The sequence below is a fragment of the Salmo salar genome, chromosome ssa12 (assembly GCF_905237065.1).
Source record: "Salmo salar chromosome ssa12, Ssal_v3.1, whole genome shotgun sequence".
NCBI lineage: Eukaryota > Metazoa > Chordata > Actinopteri > Salmoniformes > Salmonidae > Salmo > Salmo salar.
The window spans coordinates 19,068,436-19,091,193 of NC_059453.1; the positions used below are offsets into that span (position 1 = coordinate 19,068,436).

Here is a 22,758-nt window from a genome sequence, read left to right on the forward strand (position 1 = left end):
TAAGGTAGGGGTTAAGGTCAGGGTTTAGGATAGGGATGTCCCAAGGATCCCGGATAGCATTGACCATTGTGCATTCTTCTGTCTCTTTTACATGATGGGTTCTGACTTCTGAACTTGAAAATATGAAATATCCTTATTATGTGAAATTGAATGAAACAATAATATATGTTGATGCTAATATGATGTACAATATTCCATGATGTTTCTAACAATATATTTAATATGCCATATACTATTTTTTAACAGTTTCACTAATTCATTTTAATTAACTTAATCATTATGATTCAACTTCAGTACACCGTCTCACCTCATACTGTATTCCAGCAGCTGACTTGATCGTTGATGCTAATCAGCATGTTTGAATCTGAGAGTAAATAGAGCCGACTACACTCTAAAAGTGAAGGGTTCAACTGGAGTTGTTCTCAGATCCCCTAAGAACCGTAGGGTTGTTGGTCAATGAAAAACATCCCCATACGGTTCTTCAAAGAACTTGTTAGAAGGTGGGTTCATCGAGGAACCTCCGTTGTTGCTGGACTTCTTCCGGGAACTTCGCAATTAATACTGAAAACGCTGGTGACAAGTTTGGATGCGACTACAGTTAAAAAGGTTAAATTGGGTTGATGTTTGGCTCTGAATGTCTCGAAATAATTTATAGAATAATATAACATACTAATAATGAATAACGAAGACAATTATGGTTTTCTGTTAATATCTTCCATAACGTTACTATAGCTAATTAACGTAAATATTAGAAAGCTGGGTTTGACCGTTGTATGAGCTACAGTACAGTAACGTTAGCTAGCTAGCCCCAGCTCCTCTCATACTGGGAAGACCCCCCACGAATTTTCAGGCCTTAAGGGCAGTTTTATTTCAAATGTAGTACCCGGATGGAGAAAATCTAAAACGCGTTTTATAGTTACATCGTTAGGGTAAGTTAACCTAAAGTGGACACACTCCCACCAGTTTCTGAGACAATTGGCCAGACTTTGTAGACTGTTTAATAATGCTTAAACCTCATCTTTATCAAATTATCAATTCAAAATACCAACTCAAAACCTACGTTTGTCCTCATGTAACCGATGTGAAATGGCTAGTTAGTTAGCGGTGGTGCGCGCTAATAGCGTTTCAATCAGTGACGTCACTCGCTCTGAGTCTTGAAGTAGGGTTTCCCGATGCTTCGTGGGGTGTCAGTTGTTGATGTGTGCAAGGGTCCCGGGGACGGAACCTACACTGTTACACTCATATGGGTTGTTTAAATTGTATCTAATTATATTCCCAGTATTACTTAATCAAATCTCTAGTAATCGATTATACACACATACAATTGATCATATTTACATATATTCACAAAATCCATATAAAACTTAAGAAATTCTCAGGTACTCACGGCAAACATTCCATTTGTTTTTTCAAGGACTCTCCACAGCTACGAAGCAGCTCTCCAAACATACTCCCAGCGAACCAAAAAAATATAAGTTTGGTTCCGGGGCAACGACCGGATCGTCAACGGTTCTCTAACCTCCCAGAGACCGCAGCAAAATCAAGCCTCCCAGGAACTATAGACCTTCCGCTGCTTTCTAAAATATCATCCCGCTCTCAATACCACCCAGTGATATTCTACGATGGAAGTGAAGGAACGGAACCCCAAGATAACGTTATATCAAAGCTTATTATCCAAATGTCAATCATCTGATTAAGCATATTTCTATATGAGGAACTATAGATCTCTATGTTACTATCCAAACATCAGATTATGACTGTCACACAACTCTCATATCACAGTCACACAATGCTATTCCCAAACATACCTAATCAATTAGTTGTTTTTCAACAATATTTTAACCTGCAGGAATATTTTAACATTTCGATCTCATGGTTAGTTCCTAGGATAATGCAACTCATACATTTACATATTTCAATACTTCTAAAATGGGGTCCAGGTTTAAAACAATTACAGGTGCACCTTACTATCTTATACTATATCATAAATTGTCTTAACTAAACACAGATTCTAGTTTTCATCCAGTTCACACAGATAGCTGACAGCCTCAGAGCCTCCTGACTGGGCCCTGTTTACTCCTCCAAGGTGCCCCCCTCACACAGGAAAACACACTCAGAGCCTACGAGGCTTTTCTAAAAACTACACTTTGTGTTTCGCTCACCTCATTCTTTTTTTTTTTAAACTACGTTCGAGATGTGGTACCCACTCAGATCAAAGGTGGGTCCATCTGCGCCGTTCCCGAAGTGTGGTCTCCCAAGATAAAGGATCCCTCGTGCACGATTTACCCAGGTCGTCAGGAGCGGTCACCAAGTGAAGATTCACATTCTCATCTCCAAATGTGGTTGTTAATTTCGTTAATATCAAATGAGAAGACAAACTTATCACACAAGTCAGTTATTCTTAAAATAAATCTTTATTCACTTATAAGGGAGCAGGTCAATACAACGTACACATAAAGTGAATCAATTGAGTGCTCTACGATAATGATGGCTGGTCGACGAATCACCCCCAGATGATTCGTTGAGAGCCCAGAGACAAAAGTACAAAGGTCTTTTACAGCCAAGATACACCCCTTTCAACCTACATGATGAACAACAGATGTATAGAACGGGTCACAAGGTTAAGATTTGTATGAAAGATACTTATAATTCTCAGCAGGTCATCTCTCCCTTGTACCATATAGAACAGAAACATTAACTCATGCTCTGGAATGTGGTCTCTTTAGGTTTTATCACCCAAAAGACATTGTAAATCTCCTGTCAGTGTTATCTCCCAGAGGCCCATCAGTAGAACACACAGACACAATAGTTCTAAGAACCCTCTATTCTGTTGCATAAAACCACCATTTGATGCAATAAAAGTATTTTAACATAATCTTGCAGTTTTGCTCTGTGTCCACTGAAAGTTGACTAGTAACAACAACTGGGACCTAAAAGACACCAATGAGACCCACTAAATCAGAAACAAAAGAAAAACAGGACGCAAACCAAAAAAGGTGGCGCAACCAAAGTTGTTGGCTCTCCACATCTATCAAGACAACTGGAGCACTGGGCCAGACACTCTTAAATAGCACCTGGACCAGCTCAGGTGAAACACCTTCCCACTAATGAGATGGACAAGCCAGCACAGGTGTAACACATACTGACTAACGAGGTGACACCAATCAGTGCGCCCTACGTGCTAACGAGCTATGTGCTAAAATCCAAACCTCAAAATATAAATGGAAAAACCAAAGACTAACACCTTAAGAGAATGCTTACCACCAACAGAAAACAACTTTTATTTCACATTATAATCAACAACAATGCTTCACCAATATCAACATGGTGTCTACTGGCTGTCAACAATTAAAAACAAGAAAAAAAAAACATTTTCCCCCCCACTAGCTTCTAGAACTCTCATCCACTTGGAACGAGCCCAAACAAAACTCATCCCCAAAATGGAAAAACGTGCAGTCAAAATAAGATCCATGGCAACTCACTGGCTAAACGCAAAACAAAAAACTTTTTGACTGCCCAACCTTGAGACAATCAGAAACCAAGTTGTCCTCACCATGTACACAAGCACCAAAAACGCTGTTGTTTTGACAAGTAGCAATAAATCACTGATATCGATTAGGGTGGAAATCAAGTTGTACGTGCTGTTGAAACTAGCACAACTAAAAAAACACATGGAAATGGGAGATATCTTTTACCTCGACTGATTAGAAAACAACTTGCAGAAGACAGTCAGCTACATTTGGAATGATGCATTTACATTTAGGGGTCGCTAAACAAAGGAACACAACACTTATTTGTCATAACTCTTCAATATCATGCTAAAATCATTTGTGAGCGAGGAGGGAGATGAGGTTGCGCGTCCTGTTAAAACTAACAGCTCAAAAACCACATGGAATCTGGGAGAAATGTGTACATCCCTGGATAGAGGACAATTTGTAGAAAACAGCTAGCTAAATTTTGAAGTGTTGCATCTTGATTCCAGTGGGTCACCAACGTGGTAAGTGTAACACAACTCTTTTTTTGTTAGTCACTTTTTGTTCAATCACATAAATAGTACTCTTCCATTTCAGAGCCTGGATTTTCCCCCTGAGGCTAATATCCATATCATGCTGAAATCAATTGATAAGGGGGCAAGCATTTAGGCTTCTACATTGTGACATCATTAAAATACTGCTACTACTTTCTCTCCTGTGTGTGTTCTCTGGTGTCGTATCAGACTGCTTGACTGAGTAAAACTTTTCCCACATTGACCACAGCTATAAGGTTTCTCTCCTGTGTGTGTTATCTGGTGTCGATTCAGAATGCTAGATGTAATAAAACTCTTCCCACATTGCTTACAGCTAAAATACTTCTCTCCTGTGTGTGTTCTCTGGTGTACAGTCAGATGCCCAGATTGACCAAAACTCTTCCCACATTGATCACAGCTATAAGGTTTCTCTCCTGTGTGTCTTCTCTGGTGCACTGTCAGATCTCTAGATTGACCAAAACTCTTCCCACATTGACCACAGCCATAAGATTTCTCTCCTGTGTGTGTTCTCTGGTGTAGAGTCAGATTGCTAGATGCAGCAAAACTCTTCCCACATTGATCACAGCTATAGGATTTCTCTCCTGTGTGTATTCTCTGGTGCACTGTCAGATCTCCAGATTGACCAAAACTCTTCCCACATTGACCACAGCTATAAGGTTTCTCTCCTGTGTGTGTTCTCTGGTGTAGAGTCAGATTGCTAGATGCAGCAAAACTTTTCCCATATTGCTTACAGCTAAAATACTTCTCTCCTGTGTGTGTTCTCTGGTGTACAGTCAGATGTCCAGATTGACCAAAACTCTTCCCACATTGACCACAGCTATAAGGTTTCTCTCCTGTGTGTGTTCTCTGGTGTAGAATCAGATTGCTAGATGCAGCAAAACTCTTCCCACATTGACCACAGCCATAAGGTTTCTCTCCTGTGTGTGTTCTCTGGTGTTGCGTCAGATTGCTAGATGCAGCAAAACTCTTCCCACATTGACCACAGCTAAAAGGTTTCTCTCCTGTGTGTGTTCTCTGGTGTAGAGTCAGACTGCTAGATGCAGCAAAGGTCTTCCCACATTGACTACAGCTATAAGATTTCTCTCCTGTGTGTGTTCTCTGGTGTAGAGTCAGATTGCTAGATGAGGTAAAACTCTTTCCACATTGACCACAGCTAAAAGGTTTCTCTCCTGTGTGTGTTCTCTGGTGTAGAGTCAGACTGCTAGATGCAGCAAAACTCTTCCCACATTGATCACAGCTATAAGGTTTCTCTCCTGTGTGTATTCTCTGGTGTAATGTCATATGGCCAGATCTAACAAAACTCTTCCCACATTGATCACAGCTATAAGGTTTCTCTCCTGTGTTGATTCTCTGATGAATTTTAATGCCTGTTGAGGAGGTGAATCTCTTCCCTGTGGATCTCTGCAGGTGTTTCTTGAGGTGTTCTGATCTGGAGAGAGACTTCTCTGCGTCTTCAGCATCATGATGTTGAGGCTCCCCAGAGGATCCACGATAGTCCCGTATCTCTCCTGTGTGAACAACAAAGTCAGACAGATGGTTAAAGGCCTACAACAGCGGAAATCCACTGTAAAGGTGATGCCAACAGCGTAGCCATGATATTGTACAACAATTGACGTCTGTAATGAATGTTAAAATTATTTGACAAATGTCTTAAAATGAGCAAGAAGTCATATTTTGTCTTGTTTTCACATTAGTAGTAAATCGGTGATTGTAGGCTAGAAATAAGTTATTAAAGTTGTTGAAATCCTAAGCAGTGTGCCAGATGACTTTTGGTCTCCAATACAGGATCCTTTCTGTGTTTGCTAAAATTGCGGCACGAGGGCGATGCGCACACAATTTGGTTGGAGAAACTCCTCCCTGCTAATGAGGAAACCACTAGTTATGGATGTAGTGTTTCTGCCTGGAGCAAAAATGGTGAGCAAAGATTTTAGTTTTTCACAATGTATTCTGAATGTGAATGGGGGGAAACTCAGGGGAGTAACCTCCATTTCCAGGTTGCTTATGAGTACATTGCACACTACTTTGGATTATAATTGTAAGGCTCATTTGAATGTCCTGCTTAATATAATGTTTGTGTCATTATTGCAAATCAACTGCTTTATACTTTAAAAAACACTTCAACCAGTAAAATGCTAGCTTTTCCATCAGCCTGACAATGAGTGTTTGTACACTATTTGCAAATTGGTCCATAACTTCACCTAACAATAACATAGACCTACTGTAGGACCCATAACTTCACCAAACAACAACATAGACCTAGGACTATAAATAATTTAATATTTCAGGTGAAAAATGTAAAAATACCAGATACTTTTGTGAATAATCCCACTAGACTACTCTGTAATGTGTTGTCATTCTAAATGTCCTGAATAAAGGAAAATAGCTCTGTATGTTGTACAATAGCCTACCAATCAAGGAACGGCGGACTATGTATTTTTGTAAATAATAGCTGGTGCACGATATCTAAGGAAGTCTAAGGAGTATCTCATGATAAGCTGTAGACCACACGATCTACCTCCCAAGTTTATCTGTATTTTTCGAAGCTGTTTACATACGACCACAGACTGAGGCTGGCACTAAGACCGTATTGAATGAGCTGTATTCTGCCATAAACAAACAGGAAAACGCTCACCCAGAGGCGGCGCTCCTAGTAGCCGGGGACTTTGCTTTGCTTCCTGGTCAGGTCGCAGTTGCAAATGAGAACTTGTTCTCAACTAGCCTACCTGGTTAAATAAAGGTGAAATAAAGAAATAAAAAATAATGCAGGGAAACTTAAATCTGTCTTACCAAATTTCTAAGATTTCCAAAGCTCTCCCCCACCCTCCATTTGGCAAATCTGACCATAATTCTATCCTCCTGATTCCTGCTTACAAGCTAAAATTAAAGCAGGATGCACCAGTAACTCGGTCTATAAAAAAGTGGTCAGATGAAGCAGATGCTAAGCTACAGGACTGTTTTGCTATCACAGACTGGAACATGTTCCGGGATTCTTCCGATGACATTGAGGAATACACCACATCACTTACTGGCTTTATCAATAAGTGCATCGATGACGTCGTCCCCACAGTGAACGTACGTACATACCCCAAACCATTGATTACAGGCAACATCTGCACTGAGCTAAAGGCTAGAGCTGCCGCTTTCAAGGAGCGGGTCTCTAACCCGGAAGCTTATAAGAAATCCCGCTATGCCCTCCAACGAACCATCACAGGCAATGCGTCAATACAGGACTAAGATTCAATCGTACTACACCGGCTCTGACGCTCATTGGATGTGGCAGGGCTTGCAAACTATTACAGACTACAAAGGGAAGCACAGCCGAGAGCTGCCCAGTGACACAAGCCTACCAGACAAGCTAAACTACAGCAAATAACACTAAAACATGCATGAGAGCACCAGCTGTTCCGGAAGACTGTGTAATCCCGCTCTACGCAGTCGATGTGAGTAAGACCTTTAAACAGGTCAACATTCACAAGGCCGCAGGGCCAGATGGATTACCAGGATGTGGACTGCGAGCATGTGCTGACCAACTGGCAAGTGTCTTCACTGACATTTCCCACCTCTCCCTGTCCGAGTCTGTAATACCAACATGTTATAAGCAGACCACCATAGTCCCTGTGCCCAAGAACACTAAGGTAACCTGTCTAAATTACTACCAACCCGTAACACTCACATCTGTAGCCATGAAGTGCTTTGAAAGGCTGGTCATGGCTCACATCAACACCATTATCCCAGAAACCTTAGACCCACTCCAATTTGCATACCGCCCGAACAGATCCACAGATGATGCAATCTCTATTGCACTCCACACTGTCCTTTCCCACCTGGACAAAAGGAACACCTATGTGAGAATGCTATTCATTGACTACAGCTCAGCGTTCAACACCATAGTGCCCTCAAAGCTCATCAATAACCTAAGGACCCTGGGACTAAATACCTCCCTCTGCAACTGGATCCTGATGGGCCGCCCACAGTTGGTAAGGGTAGGTAACAACACAAACGCCACAATGATCCTCAACACAGGGGCCCCTCAGGGATGCGTGCTCAGTCCCCTCCTGTACTCCCTGTTCACTCATGACTGCACGGCCAGGCACGACTCCAACACCATCATTAAGTTTGCCAATGACACAACAGTGGTAGGCCTGATCAACGACGAGAGAGTCTATAGGGAAGAGGTCAGAGACCTGTCCTTGTAGTGCCAGGACAACAACCACTCCCTCAATGTGATCAAGGCTAAGGAGATGATTGTGGACTACAGAAAAAAGAGGACAGAGCACGCACCCATTCTCATCGACGGGGCGTAGTGGAGCAGGTTGAGAGCTTCAAGTTCCTTGGTATCCACATCCTTGGTGTCCACATTATAGGCTTAGTGAAATGGTGAACTGTTGAAATCATGGAAACATAATGACTATTCTAATTCTAGAGCTGGAATAGAATGTGCAGCACCTTGAATACATTGTTTTTTTCATGACTACCAACTAATAAACCAGGGAGGAATTATTGACAGGTTAGGAGGGTGGTGGAGACATCCAAGAGAGGGAAATCAGGAAGGGAAATGGTGGCAAGTAGTGCAGACGAAAGGGAGAAAAAGTTGGTGAAGCAACAGATGTGCTGGAATGAGAACAATATAGATGCTACTTCAAGAAACTCACATCTTTCACAGCAAAGAGAGTGGGAGTCTGGGGGATGACTGGAGGAGCAATGGAGGAAACATTGTGGGATTCTCTTGGAGTGAGTACAGTTGTTGAGAATGAGTGGACGATGGTAAAGGACAGTGGAGTGAAAAGGGCTAAAGTTGGTAATGAACAGCAGTTTATGGTTGGAGTGCATCAGCAAGGATGTTTTTTTGGGTGACCCGTTAGCAGTCTCAAAGATGGTGAAGGATGAATTGGGTAAAGTGGAATTGGTTTGAGTGACCAGGAGCGGTATGATGCTGATTTCGTGTGTCAACAGCGCAAAAGGAGAAAGCTCTGTGACTCAACAAGATGTGGACGTACGATGTGGAAGGCTATAACTTTCAGAGTAGGGCACCGGTTAAAAGTGTCATCTCTGGTGTTGCGTTGAACATAGAGGCTGGGTGGTTTAGGGATAACATTCCAGGTAGACGCACGTCGATTAAATTGAATGATAGACGGAAGGTTTTACTGTCGTTTGGTGAACTGGTTCTCCCATCTTATGTATAACCTGGGTATGTGAGATATGCGGTGAGACCCTATGTATAGAAGCCGCTGCGGTGTTACAATTGTAAAAGTTTGGACACGTGGCAAGTGTTTGTCTAAGGAATAAATATGTTGTAGTTGAAGAGTCAGATGAAGCATGTTGTTGTAATTGTGATGGGAATCACGCTCCCAAGTTCCTGGAATGCCCTGTATGGATGAAGGATGTCACAGTAGCTAGGCCCATCTAGCAGGTGTCCTATGTGGAGGCAGTGAAAATAGCTGAAGAAGTGAGTAGAGAGAAGGTAGTGGATGTCCCACAGTCTGCATTGAAGCCATGCAGGAGAAGGATCCCAAAACACTAATAGTGAAGGTGGACTTTGTTGTGTTTATAGTGCAAGAGATAAATTGCACTAGTCACACTAATACAAAATCAAAAGAAGCTTGACATTGTGAAGGCGGCAAATAGATTTCTAGATCTCCAGAATACTGAATGAAGAGGTTCCCCCCCTCCCAGATTCCTGAAAATGTTTTGTTTTTGGGGTACATCACATTTAACAAACCAAACATTGAAATACCCTTATAGAAGGTAAAGTAAAAACCCAAACCGGTCCGTGCATCAATACTGGTATATAGTCAAATACGGTATACCGCCCATCCCCAAGGCTAGGTTGAGAGTGGGCAGACATCGTACACATCACACTCAGGCAGACAAGACGTTTGATCCGACCAAAGACCCAATCCATCTCCATGTCCCGCAACTCAGACTTAGCCGAGGTAAGGGCACCAAGGAGAGGAAGTCACTATCAGAAACACTAAGCCTCATAAATAATGCTACACGATTGTCAAGAGAACTTGAGGGTGGACTGGCAGGGAAATAGTGTCAGACGTCCCCTAGTCTCGTAAATTAACTGATGTACATGAACACAAAGTCCAGGGGGTGAGCACGCTCTACCACTAACATGCTGACCACAGTGCTCGCGTCACGTGCGCGAGCATTGCAAAACAAATAAATGTACACATACATGTTAATCAATCATTGCACCCACACTGCTTGCGCGCATCAACGAGCTTCTGCGTACCCAGGCGCTAAAATACAACTTGCTTCTATTTGTGACTCTCGACGCACTGCAAGTCCCACCTCTCCCATCTCCTCATTGGTTTTTAGGAGCATATACCCACGTGGGTGATTGAAAGATGAACTGAGATCCAGACTACAGTCCAGTTGTTGGTGGTAATGCACCTTAAAGTTGGTTGCCAACCGCCATATAAAGTCCAAAGAAGAAAAGGAAGCCTGAAGGAAGGAGGAGAGATGATGAGAAACTAATTTGGTTCGAACGCAAGGCACTACTGCCATCTAGGACCGTTTGGGGCGTTGCTACTGGTTACTGATTTTGATGTGATCTGCAAGTATTATGTGAAAGTATATTAAATTATTTTGAAGTGATAGTATTTGAAACTATTTGGATGTGATATGAAAGTATTGTGTTTAATTATTTTGATATGATATGAAAGGATCGTATCAGGATCCGCCCCTTTTTTAAAACATTTTCGCCTAAAATTATATTCCCAAATCTAACTGCCTGTAGCTCAGGCCCTGAAGCAAGGGCATGCATATTCTTGGTACCATTTGAAAGGAAACAGTTTGAAGTTTGTGGAAATGTGAAAGGAATGTAGGAGTATTTAACACATTAGATCTGGTAAAAGATAACACAAAGAAAAAAAACAACCGTTCTTTTGTATTTTTTTGTACCATCATCTTTGAAATGCACGAGAAAGGCCATAATGGATTATTACAGCCCAGATGCAATTTAGAGTTTGTCCACTAGAGGGCAGCAGTGTATGTGCAAAGTTTATTCTGATCCAATGAGCCATTGCATTTCTGTTCAAAATTGTCTATCAAGACTGCACAAATGTGTCTAATTTGTTTATTAGGGATGGGGCTGGAGAAATGTAACCATCCATGATATCAACATTATAGTTTTAACCTGTTAGGGCTAGGGGGCAGCATTTGCACGTCTGGATAAAAAAAATGTACCCGATTTAATCTGGTTACTAATCCTACCCAGTAACTAGAATATGCATATACTTATTATATATGGATAGAAAACACTCTAAAGTTTCTAAAACTGTTTGAATGGTGTCTGTGAGTATAACAGAACTCATTTGGCAGGCAAAACCCTGAGACATTTTCTGACAGGAAGTGGATACCTGATGTGTTGTATTGACTTTAAACCTATCCCATTGAAAAACACAGGGGCTGAGGAATATTTTGGCACTTCCTATTGCTTCCACTAGATGTCACCAGCCTTTACAAAGTGTTTTGAGTCTTCTGGAGGGAGATCTGACCGAACAAGAGCCATGGAACGATGATGTCCCATTAGACACCTGGCGCGCGAGTTCATGTTGGGTACCCTCGTTCCAATACGTTATAAAAGAGTATGCATTCGTCCACCTTGAATATTATTCATGTTCTGGTTAAAAAAGGCCCTAATGATTTATGCTATACAACGTTTGACATGTTTGAACGAACGGAAATATATTTTTTCCCCTCGTTCATGACGAGAAGTCCGGCTGGCTTAGATCATGTGCTAACAAGACGGAGATTTTTGGACATAAATGATGAGCTTTTTTGAACAAAACTACATTCGTTATGGACCTGTGATACCTGGAAGTGACATCTGATGAAGAGAATCAAAGGTAATGGATTATTTACATAGTATTTTCGATTTTAGATCTCCCCAACATGACGTCTAGTCTGTATCGCAACGCGTATTTTTCTGGGCGCAGTGCTCAGATTATTGCAAAGTGTGATTTCCCAGTAAGGTTATTTTTAAATCTGGCAAGTTGATTGCGTTCAAGAGATGTAAATCTATAATTCTTTAAATGACAATATAATATTTTACCAATGTTTTCTAATTTTAATTATTTAATTTGTGACGCTGACTTGACTGCCGGTTATTGGAGGGAAACGATTTCCTCAACATCAATGCCATAGTAAAACGCTGTTTTTGGATATAAATATGAACTTGATAGAACTAAAAATGCATGCATTGTCTAACATAATGTCCTAGGAGTGTCATCTGATGGAGATTGTAAAAGGTTAGTGCATCATTTTAGCTGGTTTTATGGTTTTGGTGACCCTGTCTTTGACTTGACAAAACATTACACACAACTCTTGTAAATGTACTGTCCTAACATACTCTAAATCTATGCTTTCGCCGTAAAACCTTTTTGAAACCGTAAAACGTGGTTAGATTAAGGAGATGTTTATCTTTCAAAGGGTGTAAAATAGTTGTATGTTTGAAAAATTTGAATTTTGACATTTATTTGGATTCAAATTTGCCGCTCTTGAAATGCACCTGCTGTTGATGGAGTGCACCACGGGTGGCACGCTAGCGTCCCACCTAGCCCATAGAGGTTAACCATGTTTTGAGGATATATGGTGTTTGTTATATTTACTGACAAACATTGGAGTAAGAAAAACGTATATTTTGGGTTCAGATCAAATCAAATCAAAAAAAAAATTATATAGCCCTTCGTACATCAGCTGATATCTCAAAGTGCTGTACAGAAACCCAGCCTAAAACCCCAAACAGCAAGCAAAGCATGTGAAAGAAGCACGGTGGCTAGGAAAAACTCCCTAGGAAAAACTCCCTAGAAAGGCCAAAAACCTAGGAAGAAACCTAGAGAGGAACCAGGCTATGAGGGATGGCCAGTCCTCTTCTGGCTGTGCAGGGTGGATATTATAACAGAACATGGTCAAGATGTTAAAATGTTCATAAATGACCAGCATGGTCAAATAATAATAATCATAGTAGTTGTCGAGGGTGCAACAAGCACGTCCGGTGAACAGGTCAGGGTTCCATAGCCGCAGGCAGAACAGTTGAAACTGGAGCAGCAGCATGGCCAGGTGGACTGGGGACAGCAAGGAGTCATCATACCAGGTAGTCCTGAGGCATGGTCCTAGGGCTCAGGTCCTCCGAGAGAAAGACAGAAAGAGAGAAGAGAGAATTAGGGAGAGCATATTTAAATTCACACAGGACACCGGATAAGACAAGAGAAATACTCCAGATGTAATAGACTGACCCTAGCCCCCCCGACACATAAACTACTGCAGCATAAATACTGGAGGCTGAGACAGGAGGGATCAGAAGACACTGTTGCCCCATCCGATGATACCCCCGGACAGGGCCAAACAGGCAGGATATAACCCCATCCACTTTGCCAAAGCACAGCCCCCACACCACTAGAGGGATGTCTCCAACCACCAACTTACCGTCCTAAGACAAGGCCGAGTATAGCCCACAGCGATCTCCGCCATGGCACAACCCAAGGGGGGGGGGGGGCCAACCCAGACAGGAAGACCACGTCAGTGACTCAACCCACTCAAGTGACACACCCCTCCCATGGACGGCATGGAAGAACACCAGTAAGCCAGTGACTCAGCCCCTGTAAAAGGGTTAGAGGCAGAGAATCCCAGTGGAAAGAGGGGAACCGGCAAGGCAGAGACAGCAAGGGCGGTTCGTTGCTCCAGCCTTTCCGTTCACCTTCACACTCCTGGGCCAGACTATACTTAATCATAGGACCTACTGAAGAGATAAGTCTTCAGTAAAGACTTAAAGGTTGAGACTGAGTCTGCGTCTCTCACATTGGTAGGCAGACCATTCCATAAAAATGGAGCTCTATAGGAGAAAGCCCTACCTCCAGCCGTTTGCTTAGAAATTCTAGGGACAATTAGGAGGCCTGCGTCTTCTGACCGTAGCGTACGTGTAGGTATGTACGGCAGGACCAAATCGGAAAGATAGGTAGGAGCAAGCCCATGTAATGCTTTGTAGGTTAGCAGTAAATCCTTGAAATCAGCCCTTGCCTTAACAGGAAGCCAGTGTAGGGAGGCTAGCACTGGAGTAATATGATAAAATTTCTTGGTTCTAGTCAGGATTCTAGCAGCCGTATTTAGCACTAACTGAAGTTTATTTAGTGCTTTATCCGGGTAGCCGGAAAGTAGAGCATTGCAGTAGTCCAGCCTAGAAGTAACAAAAGCATGGATTAATTTTTCTGCGTCATTTTTGGACAGAAAGTTTCTGATTTTTGCAATGTTACGTAGATGGAAAAAAGCTGTCCTTGAAACAGTCTTGATATGTTCTTCAAAAGAGAGATCAGGGTCCAGAGTAACGCCGAGGTCCTTCACAGTTTTATTTGAGACGACTGTACAACCATCCAGATTAATTGTCAGATTCAACAGAAGATCTCTTTGTTTCTTGGGACCTAGAACAAGCATCTCTGTTTTGTCCGAGTTTAAAAGTAGAAAGTTTGCAGCCATCCACTTCTTTATGTCTGAAACACAGGCTTCTAGCGAGGGCAATTTTGGGGCTTCACCATGTTTCATTGAAATGTACAGCTGTGTGTCGTCCGCATAGCAGTGAAATTTAACATTATGTTTTCGAATGACATCCCCAAGAGGTAAAATATATAGTGAAAACAATAGTGGTCCTAAAACGGAACCTTGAGGAACACCGAAATTTACAATTGATTTGTCAGAGGACAAACCATTCACAGAGACAAACTGATATCTTTCCGACAGATAAGATCTAAACCAGGCCAGAACTTGTCCATGTAGACCAATTTGGGTTTCCAATCTCTCCAAAAGAATGTGGTGATCGATGGTATCAAAAGCGGCACTAAGATCTAGGAGCACGAGGACAGATGCAGAGCCTCGGTCTGACGTCATTAAAAGGTCATTTACCACCTTCACAAGTGCAGTCTCAGTGCTATGATGGGGTCTAAAACCAGACTGAAGCGTTTCGTATACATTGTTTGTCTTCAGGAAGGCAGTGAGTTGCTGTGCAACAGCTTTTTCTAAAATGTTTGAGAGGAATGGAAGATTCGATATAGGCCGATAGTTTTTTATAGTTTCTGGATCAAGATTCGGCTTTTTCAAGAGAGGCTTTATTACTGCCACTTTTAGTGAGCTTGGTACACATCCGGTGGATAGAGAGCCGTTTATTATGTTCAACATAGGAGGGCCAAGCACAGGAAGCAGCTCTTTCAGTAGTTTAGTTGGAATAGGGTCCAGTATGCAGCTTGAGGGTTTGGAGGCCATGATTATTTTCATCATTGTGTCAAGAGATATAGTACTAAAACACTTTAGTATCTCCCTTGATCCTAGGTCCTGGCAGAGTTGTGTAGACTCAGGACAATGGAGCTTTGGAGGAATACCCAGATTTAAAGAGGAGTCTGTAATTTGCTTTCTAATGATCATGATCTTTTCCTCAAAGAAGTTCATAAATGTATTACTGCTGAAGTGAAAGCCATCCTCCATTTGCGAAGGCTGCTTTTTAGTTAGCTTTGCGACAGTATCAAAAAGAAATTTCGGATTGTTCTTATTTTCCTCAATTAAGTTGGAAAAATAGGATGATCGAGCAGCAGTGAGGGCTCTTCGATACTGCACGGTACTGTCTTTCCAAGTTAGTCGGAAGACTTCCAGTTTGGTGTGGCGCCATTTCCGTTCCAATTTTCTGGAAGCTTGCTTCAGAGCTCGTGTATTTTCTGTATACCAGGGAGCTAGTTTCTTATGACAGATGTTTTTAGTTTTTAGGGGGTGCAACTGCATCTAGGGTATTGCGCAAGGTTAAATTGAGTTCCTCGGTTAGGTGGTTAACTGATTTTTGTCCTCTGACGTCCTTGGGTAGGCAGAGGCAGTCTGGAAGGGCATCAAGGAATCTTTGGGTTGTCTGAGAATTTATAGCACGACTTTTAATGCTCCTTGGTTGGGGTCTGAGCAGATTATTTGTTGCGATTGCAAACGTAATAAAATGGTGGTCCGATAGTCCAGGATTATGAGGAAAAACATTAAGATCCACAACATTTATTCCATGGGACAAAACTAGGTCCAGAGTATGACTGTGGCAGTGAGTAGGTCCAGAGACATGTTGGACAAAACCCACTGAGTCGATGATGGCTCCGAAAGCCTTTTGGAGTGGGTCTGTGGACTTTTCCATGTGAATGTTAAAGTCACCAAAAATTTGAATATTATCTGCTATGACTACAAGATCCGATAGGAATTCAGGGAACTCAGTGAGGAACACTGTATATGGCCCAGGAGGCCTGTAAACAGTAGCTATAAAAAGTGAGTGAGTAGGCTGCATAGATTTCATGACTAGAAGCTCAAAAGACGAAAACGTCATTGTTTTTTTTTTTGTAAATTGAAATTTGCTATCGTAAATATTAGCAACACCTCCGCCTTTGCCGGATGCACGGGGGTATGGTCACTAGTGTAACCAGGGGTGAGGCCTCATTTAACACAGTAAATTGATCAGGCTTAAGCCATGTTTCAGTCAGGCCAATCACATCAAGATTATTATCAGTGATTAGTTCATTGACTATAACTGCCTTGGAAGTGAGGGATCTAACATTAAGTAACCCAATTTTGAGATGTGAGGTATCACAATCTCTTTCAATAATGGCAGGAATGGAGGAGGTCTTTATACTAGTGAGATTGCTAAAGCGAACACCGCCATTTTTAATTTTGCCCAACCTAGATCGAGGCACAGACACGGTCTCAATGGGGAAAGCTGAGCTGACTACGCTGACTGTGCTAGTGGCAGACTCCACTAAGCTGGCAGGCTGGCTAACAGCCTGCTGCCTGGCCTGCACCCTATTTCACTGTGGAGCTAGAGGAGTTAGAGCCCTGTCTATGTTCGTAGATAAGATGAGAGCACCCCTCCAGCTAGGATGGAGTCCGTCACTCCTCAACAGGCCAGGCTTGGTCCTGTTTGTGGGTGAGTCCCAGAAAGAGGGCCAATTATCTACAAATTCTATCTTTTGGGAGGGGCAGAAAACAGTTTTCAACCAGCGATTGAGTTGTGAGACTCTGCTGTAGAGCTCATCACTCCCCCTAACTGGGAGGGGGCCAGAGACAATTAATCGATGCCGACACATCTTTCTAGCTGATTTACACGCTGAAGCTATGTTGCGCTTGGTGACCTCTGACTGTTTCATCCTAACATCGTTGGTGCCGACGTGGATAACAATATCTCTATACTCTCTACACTCGCCAGTTTTAGCTTTAGCCAGCAACGTCTTTAGATTAGCCTTAACGTCGGTAGCCCTGCCCCCTGGTAAACAGTGTATGATCGCTGGATGATTAGTTTTAAGTCTAATACTGCGGGTAATGGAGTCGCCAATGACTAGGGTTTTCAATTTGTCAGAGCTAATGGTGGGAGCCGTCGGCGTCTCAGACCCCACAACGGGAGGAGTAGAGACCAGAGAAGTCTCGGCCTCCGACTCCGACTCGCTTAATGGGGAGAACCGGTTGAAAGTTTCTGTCGGCTGAATAAGCGACACCGGTTGAGCATTCCTACAGCGTTTCCCTCCAGAAGCCATGAGAAAGATGTCCGGCTGCGGGGACCGTGCGAGGGGGTTTATACTAACGTTACTATCTGTATCTGTACTATCTGTACTTACTGGTGGCACAGACGCTGTTTCATCCTTTCCTACACTGAAATTACCCTTTCCTAACGATTGCGTCTGAAGCTGGGCTTGCAGCACAGCTATCCTTGCCGTAAGGCGATCGTTCTCCTGTATATTATAAGTACAACGACTGCAATTAGAAGGCATCATGTTAATGTTACTTAGCTTCGGCTGTTTGAAGTCCTGACGAACCATGTCCAGATAAAACCTCCGGGTTGAAAAAGTTGAATGAAAAAAGTTGAGTGAGGGAAAAAGTAAAAATATACGGTAATGAAAAAGTAAAAAACCGTCAGGTAGCAAAGTAAGATCGGCAACAAAACGCACAGCAGCGTAAAAAAGTCTGCAAGTTGTGACCGGAAACAGGAAACAGAGATACGACAGTTGAACTAAGCTCATGAGGCATTTATACGTGATTTCTTCAAGAAACAATGAGTGCATATCATTAATGTATAAGTCCCAAAATGGATGTAACAACTGCTGATTGCCCCTTTAAGAGTACATCTTGGGCTAAGCTAATAGGAGACATTGAGTACTACAGTATTTCAGGCATTATCATTGGATGCATTTGATCAATTGTTAACGTTTTGGTGATGGTCCACTCTTGATGTTCTACACATTACAGTGTAGCTTCAGCCATTCCTACAGAACAACATTAAAGTGTAGAACCCCTTTACTGCATATTGGTTCAACGACTGCAGAGACGGTACTTACTGGTGTTAAACAGATCTCCAACCTCCTCTTCTTCCTCCTCCTTTGACGTGACAGTCATCACCCCTCCTCTTTCACTCCAAAAACTGCATCCTCCTCTTTCTCTTCCTCCTCTTCTTTTACTGTAACATCCTCCTCTTCTTTCACTCAACGCATCTTCCTCTTCTTCACTGAAACGTCTTTATCTTCTTCTTTCACGGTAACCTCTACTTGTTTTTGTATTGTAACATTCTCATCTTCCTCCTCTTCCTCCTCCTCTTTCATGAAAGCATCCTTCTCCGTCCAGCAGACCTCTTCTTTATCAGGAGGAGAGTAGCTTACTGAACTCATGGTCGGGGATGTCCACTAGCTAGCATTAGCGACTAGCTTAGTCCTAAGCCAATTTAGCAAACCAGCTAGCTGACAAACAACGTAAATATATAATTAAATGGTCCAACAAGTACATACGACAGAAGTGTGTTTAAAACACATCGACTAATATACACTAAAACAGTGTAAAGAGCGTGAATGTTGTAGCTATGTTTGCTAGAAAGCCACCGAGGTGTCTGACTAGCTGTTGTTGTTGGAGCGTCCCGTCCACTAGATTATACGTCAGACTGGCAGCATCGCCTGAACCTAAAAGACGCACATCGCCATCTGTTGACTGGATTGGGCAATGCAGTTGAGGAACCAAAAGTTTATTTTTCATTTATTTCATAAAAGTGTAATATTATATTAAGTCGTTCAAAGAAAAGCATGTGTTGATTGATTCGTGTTTAATAAGTGAGTATTTATAACAAACTTTACACCCACTACATATTTGCATTGAACCATACTTCTGACATGGATCAATTTGACCCCATAGGCATATCTTTTATCATAGCCAAAATGTGGTTAATTCAATTCTTCCAATTTTTCATGACTTTGTCAATCAACTAGTTTTTAATAAATCTAAATCATGGTTTAGTGTTTCTGTAACTAAATGGACTTATAACAAATTTAAATCCTTTGGAGTCATTTTGATCCCAGCCAAAAGCACCTTTGATAAATAGGACGTTTATTTCAAATCAAAATCAAATCACATTTTATTGGTCACATACACATGTTTAGCAGATGTTATTGCGGGTGTAACGAAATGCTTGTGGTTCTATCTCCGACAGTGCAGTAATATCTAACAAGTAATATCTAACAATTTCACAACATATACCCAATACACACAAATCTAAGTATTTGAATCTAGGTTTCTCTGTAGACATGATCCATCCCACCAGAGGGTGGAGGGGCATCTGTATCAGTGGATTTGACCAGATAGACACCTGCAGACAAACAGTATAGTGCCTCCCATGTACTCTCCTAAGATTAGACTTTTCTATACCACGTATCACATTACTGTGTACAAAACTGCCAGGGATACAAAACTCTGCCAGCGGTATACAGTGCATTCGTAATGTATTCAGACCCCTTCACCTTTTCCACATTTTGTTACGTTACAGCCTTATTCTAAAATTGAAGATTTTTTCCCCCTCATCAAATCTACACACAATACCCCATAACGACATCACAATACCCCATAATGACAAACCAAAAACAGGTTTTTAGACATTTTGGCACATTTATTAACTTAAGTATTCAGACCCTTTACTATGAGACTCCAAATTGAGCTCAGATGCATCCTGATTCCATTGATCATCCTTGAGATGTTTCTACAACTTGATTGGACATGATTTAGAAAGGCACACACCTGTCCATATAAGGACCCACAGGTAACAGTGGATGTCAGAGCAAAAACCAAGCAATGAGGTCAAAGGAATTATCTGTTGAGCACTGAGACAGGATTGTGTTGAGGCACAGATCTGGGGAAAGGTACCAAAACATTTCTTCAGCATTGAAGGTCCCCAAGAACACAGTGGCCTCCATCATTCTTAAATGGAAGAAGTTTGGATCCTCCAAGACTCTTCCAAGAGCTGGCCGCCCAGCAGAACTGAGCAATCGGTGGAGAAGGGCCTTTGTCAGGGAAGGATCCAAGAACCCGATGGTCACTCTGACAGAGCTACAGAGTTCCTCTGTGGAGATGGGAGAAACTTCCAGAAGGACAACCATCTCTGCAGCACTCCACCAATCAGGTCTTTATGGTAGAGTGGCCAGACAGAAGCCACTCCTCAGTAGAAGGCACATGACAGCCAGCTTGGAGGTTGCCAAAAGGCATTCAGGCCAAAGAGTTAATTCTTGGTTACATCAGACCAGAGAATCTTGTTTCTCATGGTCGGAGAGTCCTTTAGGTGCCTTTTTGGAAAACTCCAAGCAGGCTGCCATGTCCCTTATACTGAGGAGTGGCTTCCATCTATGGTAGAGTGGCCAAAGGACTGATTGGTGGAGTGCTGCAGAGATGGTTGTCCTTCTGGAAGGTTTTCCCATCCCCACAGAGGAACTCTAGAGCTCTGTCAGAGTGACCATCGGGTTCATGGTCCCTTCCCTGACAAAGGCCCTTCTCCACCGATTGCTCAGTTCTGCTGGGCGGCCAGCTCTTGGAAGAGTCTTCCAAACTTCTTCCATTAACGAATGATGGTGGCAACTGTGTTCTTGGGGACCAATGCTGCAGACAATTTTTGGTACCATTCCCCAGATCTGTGCCTCGACACAATCCTGTCTCGGAGCTCTAAGGACAATTTCTTCGACCTCATGTGCTTTGTGTTTGCTCTGACGTACATTGTCAACTGTGGGACCTTATATAGACAGGTGTCATCATACACAATATGATTTCATGTGGCATAAACAAAAACACATTCTCAGTCTAAAATATAAGTCAGAATACAGCCTTTCTATTCTCTCATTTGATTTCAGGTTCTCTGAATGTCCTTCCACACAGAGAGAGAGCAGTGGTAGGACTTTTATCTTGTGTGTCCTCTTATGCTCTTTCAGGCTCCCTAACCAGGTAAAACCCTTTCCAGACTGGGAGCATTGGAAAGGCTTTTCTCCACTGTATCCTCTCATGAGCTTTTAGGTCCGCCATTCATGAAAATCTATATTTACACTGGGAGCAGAAAATGCTTTTCTCCTGTGTGTATTCTCTCATGCCTTTTCAGGTTAATTAACATGGTAAAACTCTTTTCACACTGGGAACATTGGAAAGGCTTTTCTCCTGTGTGTATCCTCTTATGAGCTTTTAGGTCCCCATCCTGATTAAAACTCATTCCACATTGGGAACAGTGATAAGGCTTTTCTCCTGTGTGTATTCTCTCGTGCCTCTTCAGGTTAGCTAACACAGCAAAACTCTTTCCACACTGGGAGCATTGGAAAGGCTTTTCTCCAGTGTGTGTCCTCTCATGCAGTTTCAGGTTCCCTAACCAGAGAAAACTCTTTTCACAGTGGTGATGTCTCACTGGTTTGGGCGTCTCTGGGTCTGGTTCCCCTGAAGGAGTCTTCCCGCTGTCAGAGTGAGAGAGTATCTCGTTAAACAGAGACCTGAATGAAACCTCCACATGATAAAACTGTCTTCCTATGAGGTTTAATCTAGACTAGATCCCTCAATAAAAGAGCAGGACTGGTCATCACAGAGTGGCTGTAGTGCTTTGTAGGCTGGGTAAATCCATTTGAATTCAATACATTTTTGACAGCATCCCTTTTGATTTAAAAAAAAAGCTTTCCTTACATGTTTGCCTATGGAAGAAGTGATAAGAAAGTGACTTTTTGTAACTGAATGTAAAAATATTCATGAGATATACAGTACCAGTCAAAAGTTGGGACACACCTACTCATTCCAGGGGTTTTCTTTATTTTTACTATTTTCTACATTGTAGAATAATAGTGAAGACATGAAAACACATATGGAATCATGTAACCAAAAAAGTGGTAAACAAATCAAAATATATTTTAGATTCTTCAAATTAGCCACCCTTTCCCTTGATGACAGCTTTGCACACTCTTGGCATTCTCTCAACCAGCTTCACCTGGAATGCTTTTCCAACAGTGTTGAAGGAGTTCCCACATATGCTGAGCACTTGTTGGCTGCTTTTCCTTCACTTGGCGGTCCAACTCATCCCAAACCATCTCAATTGGGTTGAGATCGGGTGATTGTGGAGGCCAGGTCATCTGATGCAGCAATCCATCACTCTTCTTTTTGGTCAAATAGCCCTTACACAGCCTGGAGGTGTGTTGGCTCATTGTCCTGCTGAAAAACAAATGATAGTCCCACAAAGCGCAAACCAGATGGGATGGTGTATTGCTTCAGAATGCTGTGGTAGCCAGACAGGTGTGTGCCTTTCCAAATCATGTCCAATCAATTGAATTTACCACAGGTGGACTCCAAGTGGTAGAAACATCTCAACGATGATCAATGGAAACAGTATACACACCTAAGCTCAATTTTGAGTCTCATAGCAAATGGCCTGAATACTTATGTAAATAAGGTATTTCTGG

At 42.2% G+C, this 22,758-nt stretch overlaps 1 protein-coding gene across 1 annotated transcript; it reads right to left on the reverse strand.

Annotated features, from left to right (window-relative positions):
- Positions 1–2,746: 2,746 nt before the first annotated feature.
- LOC106564398 (zinc finger protein 271-like) lies at positions 2,747–21,729 on the reverse strand. Its single transcript, XM_045690979.1, has 2 exons — positions 21,382–21,729; positions 2,747–5,348 (listed from the first exon to the last, which is right to left on the reverse strand). The coding sequence occupies exons 1-2, from the start codon at positions 21,531–21,533 to the stop codon at positions 4,163–4,165; spliced, it is 1,338 nt and encodes a 445-aa protein (XP_045546935.1). The 5' UTR covers positions 21,534–21,729; the 3' UTR covers positions 2,747–4,162.
- Positions 21,730–22,758: the final 1,029 nt, after the last annotated feature.